The sequence below is a fragment of the Mus pahari genome, chromosome 14 (genome assembly GCF_900095145.1).
Source record: "Mus pahari chromosome 14, PAHARI_EIJ_v1.1, whole genome shotgun sequence".
Lineage (NCBI taxonomy): Eukaryota > Metazoa > Chordata > Mammalia > Rodentia > Muridae > Mus > Mus pahari.
In genome coordinates this window covers 65,301,207-65,316,788 of record NC_034603.1, presented here as the reverse complement: position 1 = coordinate 65,316,788, position 15,582 = coordinate 65,301,207, and the positions used below count along the sequence as shown (strand labels likewise).

At 41.7% G+C, this 15,582-nt stretch overlaps 1 protein-coding gene across 1 annotated transcript in view; it reads left to right on the top strand.

The window, feature by feature from the left end:
• Positions 1–6,730: 6,730 nt before the first annotated feature.
• Positions 6,731–15,582, top strand: part of Fbxo47 (F-box protein 47) — a 28,559-nt gene continuing 19,707 nt past the window's right edge. The window contains exons 1-3 of the mRNA XM_021213697.2: positions 6,731–6,960; positions 11,322–11,529; positions 13,347–13,517. Of these exons, the coding sequence (XP_021069356.1) occupies positions 11,346–11,529; positions 13,347–13,517 (355 nt within the window). The 5' untranslated portion in view covers positions 6,731–6,960; positions 11,322–11,345. The remainder of the gene's footprint in view (positions 6,961–11,321; positions 11,530–13,346; positions 13,518–15,582) is intronic.

The following is a 15,582-nucleotide window of genomic DNA, read 5'->3' as shown; positions in this document are numbered from 1 at the left end:
ATGGTGGCTCACAACCATCCTTAACAAGATCTAACTCCCTCTTCTGGGGTGTCTGAGGACAGTTACAGTGTACTTACGTATAATAAATAAATAAATCTTTTAAAAAAAAAAACAAAACAAAACTATGCTCCATAGGAAAGGGAAGAGTAGAAGGTGGGACCTCCAGGAGGCAGAAAGAATTCTGGGATAGATCGAGGAGTGGGAAGATTTGAGGAGTCAGACACATGGTACTTGAGCACAGGTAATCGACAACGTGGCAGAATATAGATTAGAACAAATGGGTTAATTTAAGTTATCACCTAGGGCTGGGGAGATGGCCCAACAGTTAACTTACCATCAGTAAGAGAAGGCCTAGCTATATGGCCAAGGTATTTGTAAGTAAATTTTGAGTTTCGGTCTTACTTCTGTAGTGTGGGACTGGGAGGAAGAACCTGACCCTAATGTCTACATTTGGCTCTTCGGATTTAATAGCAAGTAAAGGCTTACGTAGAGCACCATTCTGGAGATGATACACTCTTGTTGTTTGTTGAGTCAGTCTCTTTGTAGCCATGGTGTGGACTGAATAGGTTTGGCCCCCACAGACATGTGTTTCAATGTTTGGCCATAGGGAGTGGCACTATTAGGAGGTGTGGCCTTGTTGGAGAAAGTGTGTCACAGTGGAGGTAGACTTTGAGGTCTCCTAAGCTCAAGCCATACCCAGTGTGTCTCCTGCTGCTGCATTCAGATGAAGATGTAGAACTCTCAGATCCTCTAGCACCATGGCTGCCTGCATGCTGCCATGCGTCCAGCCATGACGATAATGGACTAAACCTCTGAAACTGTAAGGCAGCCCCAATTAAAGGCTTTCCTTTACAAGGGCTATCGTGATCATGGTGTCTCTTCACAGCAATAAAACCCTGAGACACATAGCTATCCTTGAACTAACTCCCTGTGTAGACCCAGTTGGCCTTGAACTCAAAGAAATTTGCCTTCCAAATGCTGGGATTAAGAGCATGAGATACCACACTCGACACTACTGAACACTATTAAAAATAAATTAACTTTTAAAATGTATCCTAGCTGGGGCATAGTGGAGAACAGCTGTAATCCTATTGCTTGGGAACAGGAGACAAAAGAATCAGAAGTTCAAGGCTATCCGTTATTCAGAGAGTACAAAGGCAGCCATAAGGCTCAAGAACCTGTCACACAAGACACAGACACACATACCACACAGACACAGACACACACACCACACAGACACAGACACCACACACACACCACACACACAGACTACACAAAGACACACCACACATACACACACACACACACACACAGAAAGAAGCCAGTCAATGGTGGCATACACTTATTTTAATCCCTGCACTTGGAGGCAGAGGCAGTCAGATCTCATGAGTTTGAGGCCAGCCTGATCTACAGATTCAGTTCCACCAGGGCTATGGAGAAAAACCCTATCTCAAAAAACAAAAACAGATAAGAAAAAGATAAAAGAAACAATTAAAAGGAAGGAACATGCAGTATCTATCACACTGCCCTCTTACCACTATTTAAACAGAAGAAATTTGAAACATAAATTTTAACTTACTTTGTGTATACAGGTGTTTTACCTGCTTGTGTGTCTGTGTACCACGCTGTGTACATGGAGACTAGGGACAACCTTAGCATTCTTCTTATGACATAACCCACCTTTTGAGGACGGCTGAGGTGGGTTGGAGAGGGCCTCTCACTGGCCTGGAACTTTTGATAACCAGCAGTCGAGCTCCAGTGATCTGCCTTTCTCTTCCTCCCCAGTAATGGCACTACACGCACACACTACATGCCAGCTTTCTTACATGGGTTCTCCAGATCAAACTGAGGGCCTTGTGTTTGCAAGGTAAGCACTTTACTAAGGGAGAGGTTTTCAACCTTCCTTATGCTGTGACCCTCTAATACAAACCCTCATGTTGTGCTGACCCCCAACCATAAAGTTATATTGTTGCTACCTGTCTTAATTAGGGTTTTACTGCTGTGAAAGTCAGTATGATCAAGGTAACTCTTATAAAGGCAAACATTACTTGGGGCTGGGCTGCAGTTTCAGAGAGAGGTTCAGTCCATTATCATCATGGTGGGAAGCATGGTAACATGCAGGTAGACACAGTGCTGGAGGAGGCAAGAGTTCTACATCTTTTTTTGTTTCTTTCTTTTTGGTTTTGGTTTTTTTTCTTTTTTGGTTTTTCGAGACAGGGTTTCTCTGTATAGCTCTGGCTGTCCTGGAACTCACTTTGTAGACCAGGCTGGCCTCGAGAGTTCTACATCTTGATCTGAAGGCAGCCAGGAGGAAGATCTGGAACTCCTTACTGGGTGGAGCTTGAGCATAGACCTCAAAGCCCACCAACATAGTGATGCACCCACTCCAGTAAGGCCACACCTCCTAATAGAGCCACTCCCTATGACCAAGCATTGAAACCCGTGAATCCATGGGAGTCAAACCGCCACACTACTTCATAACTATAATTTTGATAGTTCTGAATCATAATGTAAATATCTGGTATGTGACCCCCCGCCCCCCGCAAAGGTGCAGTGACCCACAGGTTGAGAGCTACTGTTTAAGGCACCTTCATCTTCCCAGCTCCTTATGGGAATCTGTAAAGGAAGATTTTCATGGGAAAACCTCCATGTTGGTTGGTTGGTTGTTAATGGTGGTGACTGAACCCAGAGCCTCACATAACTAAACACACACTGTGCCACCAAGCTACCCTCCTGGCTCTTCTACAGTTTGAACCAAGCAAACATGCAGTGTTCCCACCTGTCAAGTATCTACATTATGCAGTACGAAACAGCTGTTCTTGAATAATTTACCCTGACGCTGGGATTTAGCACAAAGGAATAATCTTGTCGCACGACAGTAGCCAAGAGTGAAGAGGGTGATAGTCAGGATATCAATAATTGATACTTATTTCGTTAAACAAAACAATTGCCGCAAATCTTCCTTCCTACATATGACAAGGTAGAAAGTCAACTTCATTTGGATTCTTGAAAGATTCTGACTTGTGACTAAAACACAGTCAACACCACCTAGGTCCTCAGGAGGACTTCTTGCGTTTGGCAGGCTACCGGGTGTTGTGTGGCAAAACTGGGAAAAAATGTGCGCATATAAATATAATGAATAAATCTTTAAAAACAAACAAACAAACTAGGAAGAAACAACCACACACTCTACTCACCCCAGATGGGGACCCCACAACAGACCAAAGTATGGACAGCATCAAAGGTCAGCATGGTGAACCAATGAGTTTTATTAGGGTTACTTATAGGAGCAGAAATGACTCAAAGACAGCTGCATCACCAAAGCACTCCAACCCTGGTGACAGCTTACAAACGACGACGGGAACCCGAAGCACACTGCACAGCCTACGGGCAGCTCAAATGGTTGGAGAGTGTCCTTTCCAGGAGCCTCAGTTGGTCTGAATCTCTTCCAGGAAGCTATGCTGGTTTCTGCTGCTTCTAGACATCTGGTGCAGTCTCAAGTGCAGTCTTTGTGGCTTGTCTGGTCTTAGAAGGATTCTTAGCTTTTTTTGTTTACTCTGGCAGGGCAGGGCCTAGTGAATCTGGTCAGTTTCAGGGACTTCCCCTGAAGCTATTTTGAGTTGCTTCCCTTCCTGGTTAAGAACCTTCCTGCAGAGGCCAGGCGTGGTGGTGCACACCTCTAATTCCAGCACTCGGGAGGCAGAGGCAGGCGGATTTCTGAGTTCGAGGCCAGCCGGTCTACAGAGTGAGTTCCAGGACAGCCAGGGCTACACAGAGAAACCCTGTCTTGAAAAAAAAACAAAACAANAAAACAACAACAACAAAAAAGAACCTTCCTGCAGATAGAATTTTTTTTTTCCCCGAGACAGGGTTTCACAAAGAGGCAGAACTTGGAGACCAACCTGTATTTAATTAGCAATATACAGAAAACATTGAGCCAAGACACACATGGGAATAAGACAGCCTATTATTCTATACCTACAATTTTCACACAGATCTTTATTGATGGAATTTAATACATGAAGAAATACTTGAAGTTGGCTCTTTTAGACCTCACTGGCTAATTGTTTGTGTGTTGTTATTTTGACTTCGGGGCCTTCTACATGTTAGGCTAGCACTATACCACTGAGCTATATCAACACTGAAGGGACTCCGGCCTAAGCAAGGCCAGCACGGCTCTGGCAGGCCTTTCCCTTCTTCCCCATTCCCTCTGCCTTGCCAAAACCCACTACTTCCCTAAAGCTAGTCACCAAGGTCTATCCCCTTATTTGGCCACCTCCTCCTCCTGAGCCTCACTACCAAGGCCCAGCTATCAAAAGACCCCTTTGGCTCACCTAACTAACACGCCGAATTAAAATTCAATTCTTCACCATAACTTGGGTTTTCCCTTTCGCCTTTATAAACTGCCATTTTCCTATGGCCATGTCTGTCTCCTCTCTATCCAGAGGCATGTTGTCCTCCACCCCACCACCACAAATATCCTTCCCCCCTTTCCTTGTCCCCTTCTCCCTCCTCTTCTCTCTCCTGTCTTTGTCTCTTATTCCCTGCCCTTTGTCCCTCTGGGGCAGATAAATCCCCTTTGTGCCTAGAAGTTGGTTTGGGGTGTCTGGTGCAGATACTGGTCCCTTCAAGCTTTCTCTTTTTTTACTTTTTATTTTGAGACAGGGTCTTATCAACTTTCTCAGACTGGCCTTGACCTCACCCCATGTCTTCAAGGAAGGCCTTGAACTTGTGATCCATCTGCCTCTGCCTCCCAAGTAGTTGGAATGACAAGTTTGCACCAACGCCTTCCTTTAGCTAATATGTCACCTGCTGTTTGAGTATAAGAATTAAGGTACAGGATAAGGAAGGTGGGAGGTGGGGGGGGGGATAGGTAGTACAAAAGTATCTGTCCTTTAATAAATGAGAGATACGAGAGACAGGCCATCTCAAGGTTACAGCACCACTTGGGGAAATAAGTATGGCTACAGAAAAAGTCATGAAGACTGTGGTTTTTTGCTTTTTTAGGGTGGGGTGGGGGTTTGAACCCAGGGCCTCACATCTGCTAAGTACATACTAATGCTAATGCTCCCCTCCCAATATCTAGGAGGTACATATTTCCAAAAGAAACCCGGAGGAAGATTTAGAAGAGGGAAGTCGAGACTTTAAGGATACTAGGGGTGAAACCTAGGCTCCAGTGTGTTCTAGGCAAGCATTCTACCACTAGGCTACTCCAACCCAGGAAAGTCAGGGTATCTGTTATTTACTTTAACTGGTTGGTTGTTTTTCTTTTGTTTCTTTGTGGATAGGTGTTTTTCCTGAATATGTATGCCTGTGTACCTGAGGGGTCTAGAAGGCCTGGACTACAAGGGAACCAGTCTCAAATAGTATGTATTCTCTGTTATATCTTTAAGGCCTCCCAGACAGCCTGCCCCACTGCAGGCTTCCACACTGAATCAAGCCCTACATACTGGATCATGACTTTTGTAATCCCAGCACTGTAATTGGCTCATGCAAGAGTCAGAGGTTTAGGCTAGCCTAGCACTACCCAACAAGCCCTTGTCTTAAAGAAAAAGAGAAAAGGAAAAGTCACGGAATCTGTGAATAAATGATAATTTAATATTAAGGGCTTTTAGGGTGGGGTGGTTGAACCAGATTCTCAAGTAGCTTAGGCTTGGGTTGGTTTAGCCTCCTGTCTCCATCTTCCCTAGGAAATGCCATCACACCAGGCACCTACCAACTCTTTAATGAAAAGCTCCTGTGACAGATCCTGTCGGCCCAGAGTGAATCGAAAACTGCCTTAAAACTGAGTGTAGAGCTGGAGAGATGGCTCAGAAGAGCACTGACTGCTCTTCCAAAGGTCCTGGGTTCAATTCCCAGCAACCTCATGGTGGCTCACAACCATCTGTAATGAGAACTGATGCCCTCTTCTGGAGTGTTTGAAGACAGCAAAAGTATTCTCCTAAACGTAAAATAAATAAAATCTTTTTTAAAAACCTGAGTGTAAAAAAACAACAACAACAAAAAACAAAAAACAAAAAAAGAAGTGAGCCGGGCGGTGGTGGTACACGCCTTTAATCCTAGCACTTGAGAGGCAGAGGCAGAGGCAGGCGGATTTCTGAGTTCGAGGCCAGCCTGGTCTACAAAGTGAGTTCCAGGACAGCCAGGGCTACACAGAGAAACCCTGTTTCGAAAAACAAAACAAAACAAAACGAAGTGGAGCGTATGACTCCTCCGAGTTTGAGATCTCCATTTACAGCCTCCCACTTACCCTACCGTAAGAGCTCGCGTTCCTCCCGTTCAGCAACTTGGTGCCTAAAATGGAGGCAGCAGGGGCTTTAAGGGCCTCACTCGGAATAATACTCCTGAACAGGAGGGCGCCCTGGGAGCCTCTGCTTAGTATTCATGAGGGGGCGTGGTCTGCTTGGGGGCGTTTCCCGAGAAGGTTCTGGGTATTGCTAAGGGAAAGACCGAAGAGCCCAGGCTTCTTTCTATTCGCGAGGGGGTGGGGCCTCCTCCCGCGCGGGGGCTCCTGGGAGTGCTCCGAGCGATTCGAGAGAGGAGGCAAAAGGGCCAAGGCTCCGGGCGTTTCGAACGCTTCCCTTCGGGGGTGAGAGCTTCGCCCGCAGCGGGTCCTGGGAGAGCTCTGAATATTCATGAGGGGAGGGACGGAGGAGGCGAGGCTGCTCGATATTCATGAGGGGGCGGAGCCTCCTCCCGCTGGGGCTCCTGGGAGAATTCTAAAATCTCCTTGAGGCGACGGGGGCGCCCGAGAGCTGAGGACGCAGCTCCGGGGCGGAGCGGAGGGAGCGGAGCAGGATCCGCCCCCGTTATCTGGCGGGAAAAGCCTGAGGAGAATTTTTTTTTTTTAATTTTTTATTTTTTATTTTTAAGTATTGTGAAATCTGAGGATGGTGGGACGAGACGACTAAATCCCACTTTCCTGTCATACTGTAGCCGGAAAAACTGTCGAAATCTGTGGTAACAAGTGTTTTTATCTTCCCCAGTACTTCCCGGTAGAGATAATTGCGTGTTTCTCAGCAGGTCCTATTTTTTTTTTTTTTTTTTTTAATGCGGGCCACTTTCTGCTCTGGTTCCCTAGGTGACCTCTTTGGAGGTGTGAGGGGCTGGCCGAGGAACGTTAAGACAAAGCGCGGTGACTTGCTGGGGTGTTTTTTTCCCCTCCGGAAGGGGCTGTGGGGGCAGGGACGAGGTCGGCGCCCTAGACCCGCCCCCTTCTCGGTGCGGGGGCGGACGCTGTGCTGCCTGTCACCCGGCTCCTCGGAGGCCGAGGCAGTGTCGCCTGTCACCCGGCTCCTCGGAGGCCGAGGCGGGAGGCTCGAGAGTTCCACGCCCGCCGGGGATCCACGAGGGAAAAACTGTGTCCCATTGTCCCTGGGCTTGTGCGCTTCGTAGCTTCAGGCTAAGGGGAAAGCAGGAAGAGTTTGGTAGGATATAGGTACTGTTTCCAGAAAAACCTGCCCTCCTCCACCCTTAAAATAGGTCTGAGGGAGGAAAGGGAGACTTAAAATGGTTTGGGGTTGGGTTTCTGTTGATGTTGGGGTTTTGTTTTCTTTGGTTTTGTTGGAGTTTTGTTAGTTTGTATGCAAGACAGTGTTTCTTTGTGAAACCACCCCAGCTTTTGTGGGACTTGCACTGTTAGACTCCTGCAGACCAGGCTGGCCTGGAACTCCAGAAATCAGCCCGCCTTTGTCTCCCTTGTGCTGGGACTAAAGGTGTTGAGACTAAGTTTTGAAATAACTGGGATCAGTTTTCTTTTGTTGTTGTTTTTGGTTTTGTTTTTTGTTTTTTTAGTCTTCTCGGAGATTTAAGTGAAGAATTATACATACACCATACACGTATGTCTATACCCTTAGTAGGTGATAAAGACCCCTGGGAGGAGGTTGTTTAAAAGTGTTTAAAAGTCCCACAAACTCCACCCTAGTCTGATTAGGATGGAAGTTTCTGGAAGAAGAGGCAAATTTATGTTTGGTTTGGTTTGGTTTTTCAAGACAGGGTTTCTCTGTTTAGCCCTGGCTGTCCTGGAACTCACTCTGTAGACCAGGCTGGCCTCGAACTCAGAAATCCACCTGCCTCTACCTCCTGAGTGCTGGGATTAAAGGCGTGTGCCACCACGCCCGGCTATGTTTTATCATAATAAAAATACTTGACAATTCTGTAGTAAGCATGGCAGTGGTGTTGCACACCCATAATCTCAACACTTGCTAGGCAGAGGCAGGTGGATCTGTGTGAGTTCGAGGCCAGCCTGGTCTACTGAGTGAGTTCCAGGACAGCCAGCATTATTACACAGAGAAAACAAGCAAAAAAGAAAGAAACAAAGAAACAAACAGTTAAAATTAAAAACAGCCTTTTTAATTAAGCCAATTAGAATTCTTCCACTTGGAATTACATGCGGACACTAAAATATGTATTCTTGTAGAAATACATGTATTGGCATAGAATTAAATTGTAACAAGATTACAAAATAGTATGAATCTTTACTTTTTTGTCGAATATAAATACATAAATACAATTTTTACAGTAATATAAACACCAAAATGCATTAGTGAATTTAGTTTTCTTTCACTTAGCTGTGTTTTATAAAAATAAACATATTGTGTAAATGTAGTCATTTTTACAATTACTAATCTGAAATTTCTCTGAAATCAGAAGTAAAGCACAACTATAGTCATTTTGTTTGTTTGTTTGGGTTTTTTGTTTTTGATTTATTTATTTATTTATATTATATGTAAGTACACTGTCATCAGACACTCCAGAATAGGGAGTCAGATCTTGTTATGAATGGTTATGAGCCACCATGTGGTTGCTGGGACTTGAACTCCGGACCTTCGGAAGAGCAATTGGGTGCTCTTACCCACTGAGCCATCTCACCAGCCCTGTTTGGTTGGTTTTTGAGACAGGATTTTTCTGGGTAGTCCTAGGTATCCTGGAAATAGTTTTGTAGATCAGGCTAGCCTCAGACCCAGAGATCTGCCTGCCTCTGCCTCTGCCTCTGCCTCCCACAACCACCCTGCTTCACAATTATTTTAATGAAGGTTCAAATTATGTTTTTAACTGAGTAGTTTGTATGTTTTCAAATGTGTAACAATTTTGACTTGATGTAAACTAAGATGTAACATTACAAGTTAGGTAAGTATCAATGTGGTTTTTAAGTTACTTTGTATAGAAAAGAAAAACAATATTTTTCTCAGTTATATTGTAACTCTTCGATGGAATGTCTTAGTTGTTGCCTCCTGTTCCTTCAGAGTCCTGAGATTAGAGTTCCAAAATAAAATGTACGGTTTTCTAACTAGAAGAGTAGGCTAATACAAAGCCACTGTGTGATGCTTACTTTGCCTTTAAAGTGTTATTGTTTGGTATAAGCAAATAATCAATGATTTTAATATCATATTTAACAAATTCCCTTTAAGAAATGACTGTAAAATCAAGCCCTATAAGCCCTTCCTAAGACTTATCTGTAACTGTTAGTAACAAAAACTGGAAAGGAAGAAATTGTATTATTCACCTCTTATTTGACAGTATAAATTTAATTTTAAGTGAGATGCAGTGGTAATATACCTTTAATCCCAGTACTTGGAAGACTGAAGCAGGACCCACTTAGTTATGCCCTTTTCCCAAATCTACAAAAAGAATTTGATAAGAAATTTCGAAAACTTCAATGTCACTGCTTATTTTATTATGCAGCACATGACTAATAATAGTATTATTACCAGTTTTGGTCTATTATATTCAGGTGGTACATTTAAATCTATTAGATTAGATTAGGTGGTACAATTAAATTGCTCTAAAATTAAAATGTTTGTTTTTCTTTGTTTTTATTGTTTGGGGTTGTTTGTTGTTTTTTGTTTGTTTGGTTTGGTTTTGGTTATTTGAGACAGGGTTACTCTGTGTAGCCCTGGCTGTCCTGGAACTCATTCTGTAGACTAGACTAAGCTTCAAACTCAGAAATCTGCCTGCCTCTGCCTCCCAACCACTGCCCAGCTGTTTTTACTTAGTTTGTAACAGAAGCTATCTGTACCTAGTTGTTTTTGTTTGTTTGTTTTGTTGTTGTTGTTTTTCTTTTTCTTTTCTTTTCTTTTTTTTTTTTTTTTTTTTTTTGAGACAGGGTTTCTCTGTGTAGCCATGGCTGTCCTGGAACTCACTCTGTAAACCAGGCTGGCCTTGAACTCAGTAATCTGCCTGCTTCTGCCTCCCAAGTGCTGGGAGGTATCTAGTTTTAATGAAATAATTTTTTTTTAATTCTTACAAATATTTAAAGCCATATTAATATTCTAATTTTTTTAGTCTATAAAAATTGTAAAAGTCAGCCAGACCTGATAGTACATGCCTTTATTCCCAACACTCAGGAGGCAAAGGCAGGTAGATCTCTATGAGTTCCACTACAGCCTGATCTACACAGAGAGTTCCAGAATAGCCAGTGCTAAGTAGAGAGACCCTGTCTCAAAAAAAAGGCAGTAACTGAAATATACTGATGACAGATGTTATATTACAGGGATTTGTCTTGTCCTTTTAATCTTGTAGAACTGTGATTAAACCCCAGGGACTTAAGGGTATTTAGCATATTTTATGCTGTAATAGCTTTTTTTTTCTCTTTCCTTCCCCACCATGTTCCTCATCCTTACAAAAATTCATATTGGACTGTGAATTCAGGTTGCAAAAGGATTTATTTTTACAGTAGTCTTATTAGTTTGCCCACAAGTTAAACTGTATTGAATCTTTATGTTTTTCCTATTTTGCTTTTTTCTTTTCTTAGAATATATTTCATGCAGTTACATGTTTGATTTCTTTTTGGTTTGTTAGATTTTCACACAGGGTCTCAACAACCCTGTCTGGCTGTGAACTTGTAATCCTTCTGTCTCCAACTCTGGGATTTTCTTCCACAGCTAATTTTAAATATTTTAATTTCTTATTAAAAGTCTTATTCTGAGCCGGGCGTGGTGGTGCACGCCTCTAATCCCAGCACTCAGGAGGCAGAGGCAGGCAGATTTCTGAGTTCGAGTCCAGCCTGCTCTACAAAGTGAGTTCCAGGATAGCCAGGGCTATACAGAGAAACCCTGTCTCGAAAAACCAAAAAAAAAAAAAAAAAAAGGAAAAAGAAAGAAAGAAAGAAAGACAGACAGACATGTGTTACCCATCAAAATGTACACTGTGGACTATATCTCACTTGGTAGAGTGCTTTCTGCCATGCTCCAGGCCCTGGGCTTGATGAGAAAAACAAGATGGGGAAAAAGAACAGAAAATGTGACTCTTAATTTAAAAAGAAATAACTTCATTGCCTTAATTTTCTTTCTTTGTGTCTTGTGCTTTATTTTCCTAACCAGGAAAAATTCATGGGGTAAAAGAAGATGGCATCTAGAGTAAATACCAGTTTCACTTTGATACCCAACCAAAAATGTAGACGTTCTAATCATCAATCCAGCTATTTTTGCAACACCCTTGATTCAGATCCTGAACTCTTCTTATCTACACTTGGAAATTTTAAAGTCTTACCATTGGAAATATTACACATAATTTTAAGATACTTGTCAGGTGAGGTTTGGGACCTAAAAGTAGGTTATATAAGATATTAGAATATTATACTTTACCCCAAATATTATCTTGTTCACTTTATTTTGTCTATGTTAATACCATTCTGGAATATTAATAACATTTATATTGAGTTTCTTTTTTTTTTTCTTTAAAGATGTATTCATTTATATTAATACATTGTAGCTGTCTTTGACCCACCAAAAGAGGGCATAAGATCCCATCACAAATGGTTGTCAGCCACCATGTGGTTGTTGGAAATTGAACTCAGGACCTTTGGAAGAGCAGTCAGTGCCCTAAACCACTAAGCCATCTCTCCAGCCCCCTTGAACTTATTTTCTAAGGGTCCACCAACGGCTTCTCTTTTAGCTAAAATTAAATGTAAAATTCTATTCACTTTCCCTCTTTCTCTGTCTCTTTCCTCTCTCTGTCTCTCTATTCAACAGAAACATTTATTTAGTAGACTACAAAAGTCAGCAGGCTTGGCAACTCCATGAGCTCTGCCCACCATAATGTTCAAGTTTTGTAAAGATACTGTAGGCTGGATAAAGCAGCACATACATGAAGTTCAGCACCAAGGAGCTAAGGCAAGATTACAAATATCAGGCCAAGCCAGATGTGGCACATGCCTTTAATCCTAGCACTTGGGAAGCAGAGGCAAGCGGATTTCTGAGTTCAAGGCCAGCCTGGTCTATAGAGTGAGTTCCAGGACAGCCAGGGCTACACAGAGAAACACTGTCTCGAAAAACCAAAAAAAAAAAAAAAAAAAAATCAGGCCAGTCGGGCTACTAAAAAACAAAACGGGCTAGTGAGATGGCTCAGTGTGTAAGAGCACCTGACTGCTCTTCCAAAGGTGCAGAGTTCAAATCCCAGCAACCACATGGTGGCTCACAACCATCCTTAACAAGATCTGAGTCCCTCTTCTGGAGTGTCTGAGACAGCTACAGTGTACTTACATATAATAAATAAATAAATCTTAAAAAANAAAANAAAACAAAACAAAACAGGGTGCTGGAGAGATGGCTCAGTGGTTACGAGCACTGACTGCTCTTCCAGAGGTCCTGAGTTCAATTCCCAGCAACCACATGGTGCCTCACAACCATGTGTCATGGGATCCGATGCCCTCTTCTGCTGTGTCTGAAGACAGCAGAAAATAATATGTAAAATAAATAAGTAAATTAAAAAAAAAACCCAAAAACAAAACAAACAAAACTTGGAAAAAACTTGTGTAGTGGCACATGCCTTTAAATCCAGCACTTGGGAGGCAGAAGCAGGTAGATCTCTTGAGTCCTATGCAAGCATGGTATACAGAGTAAGTTCCAGGGCTACACAAAGAAAACAAAAACAAAAAAATTACCAAAACCCAAAAAAATACTACCACCTCTAAATTATCTGAACAGTAATAAAAGGGTAGCTTGTTATTTTACAATAATTATTATGTAATATTTTGCAATATTAGTTTTTAATTATTAAGAACTAGATTTAAAACAATATTAAGATTTTTTTAAAAGCAGGCAGTGTATTTATCATTTTTGGATTTTTGAAACAGGCTCTCTCTTATAGCCCAGGCTGTCCTGGAACTTACTCTACAACTCAGACTGGCTTCAAACACCTGGCAATTTGCCTCCTCAGCATCCCAAGTACTGTCACTAGGTTTATTATTAAGTTAGTTTACAAGTTAATATACTGTACGAATCATGATGCTTTCTTTTAAGTAATTTGTATTATTGTGAGTTAACATAAGTTGATAAAATTTGCTAACAGTGATTTAAATAATTTACATTCATATATATATATATACATTTATTTCTTTTTAACAGTGAAAGATATTGGCATGTTAAGTATGGTGTCCAAAACAGTCAGCCAGCACATAATTAATTATATCTCAACCTCATCTGGAAGTAGGAGACTTTTACTACAGAACTTTCACGACCTTGATCTGCCTGGCACAAAAGAAGAGACTGCTCTACTGGAGCATTACAGAGCTCTAGGTAATTTATGAAACACACACTGTAACAAAGAGTATTGGTAGCCATATTTTATTATATAATTCGGAAATGCTAGTGGCTTATAGATTGTTTCCTGGAAAATTTCCTTTTTTCTATAATATTTTTATTTTCAGTGTAAAGACCTTAACATTATTCCTACATACTTTAAAGATGAAAGCTGAACAAGGTGGCTCACACTTGTAAGTCTAGCATTTGAAAAAAACAAAACCAGAGAATCACACTTCGAGCCTAGCCTGCACCCCATAGTGAGTTCCTGAGTTCCAGGTCAGCCTGAAGAAAGGCATGAGACTCTTCTCAAAACACCTTTATAGGACTGAGAATGCAGCTCAGTAGGTTGAGTATTGCCTAGCAACAAATTGTGTTTCATCCCTAGCAACCCATAAACTGGGTGTTTGTGACACTTGCCAGTTGTCCCAGTACTTAGGAAGTGGACGCAGTAGGATCACAAGTTCACAGTCATAATGGCCATAAACAGCATCTTGAAACCTTGTCTGGGGGAAAGGGGCAGATACCTAGCCCTAACTAGTTAAATTATCTTTAATGTAAAGTGCCTGTCCTAATGAGTACACAAAGATATAGTGTAACAGATGCTGTTGTTCAGGTAGTATAGCAGCTTAGGGAATTGATGTCTTTTCTCTGTGTTTTGCCTCTGTTCCTTATGACTTAGAGGGGTTTTGGTTGTTGGCTGTTTTTTGTTTGTTTTTTTGCTTTTTTGGTTTTTTTGACAGGGTTTCTCTGTCTGTTGTTTGGCTGTCTTGAAACTCATTCTCTAGACCAGGCTGGCCTTGAATTCACAAAGATCTGCCTGCCTCTGTCTCCTGAGTGCTAGGGTTAAAAGCATGTATCACCATATCCAGCTAAATTTTAGACTGTACTTATAGTCCTTTTCAGGCATAATCTAGTTCTTGAATGCATACATTTAAACACACTATAGGAAAATCATTATTCTCAGAATCTGATTTTCTTTTTTAAGTACTCTACACATTTACTCACAAATCATTATGCTGTAACTAAATTGACCTTATCAAAGGAAGTGCTATAGCATTTTTCTTTCCTTTTTGAAAAATTTATTTTATATGAGTACGCTATAGCTATCGTCAGACACACCAGAAGAGGGTGTCGTATCCCATTACAGATGGTTGTGAGCCACCATGTGGTTGCTGGGAATTGAACTCAGGACCTCTGGGAGAGCAGTCAGTGCTCTTAACTGCTGAGCCATCTCTCCAGCCCCACTTTTTTCCCTTGATATAAAATAATTTGTATCTTTTACTTCACTCATTGATTTCATTTTCCCTATAGTGCAGAAATAAAATTTTAATTTCAGTTTGACTAATGATACCCATTTAACTATGAAACTAAAATATAATTATCCAAAACGTGACAATAAAACCAAATATCAGGGTGTTGTTAGAAAATAAAGATGTAGTAAGTTGAGTGAATCTTGCCTTTTAGAAACACAGGAATACATTTAAACATAACATAAAGACCTAGGTTCAGCCAGGCTGTGGTGGCCCACACCTTTAATCCCAGCACTTGGGAACAGAGGCAGGCGGATTTCTGAGTTCCAGGCCAGCCTGGTCTACAGAGTAAGAGAGTGAGTTCCAGGACAACCAGGGCTATACAGAGAAACCCTGTCTCAAACAACAAAAGCAAAAGCAAAACAAAGGCTCTAGGTTCAATCTCTAATAGCACAAAAAGAGAAAAGAAAAAGAAAAAAGAAGAAAATAGTGTAGGACTGGAGAGAAGGCTCAGAAATTAATAAGAGTCCTGACTGTTCTTCTGGAGGACCTGTGTTCAGTTCTCAGCATCTACATGGTTACTTATAGCCCTCTGTAATGCCAGATCCAGGGGATTCAACACCCTCTACTGACTGCCTCAGATACATGCAGGGAAAACATATAGATGGATAAATAAATAAATGTTTTTAATTTTTTTTATTTTGGTATTTATTTATTTATTTATTTATTTTTGAGACAGGGTTTCTCTGTATAGCCCTGACTGTCCTGGAACTCACTTTGAAGACCAGCCTGGCCTCAAATTCAGAAAT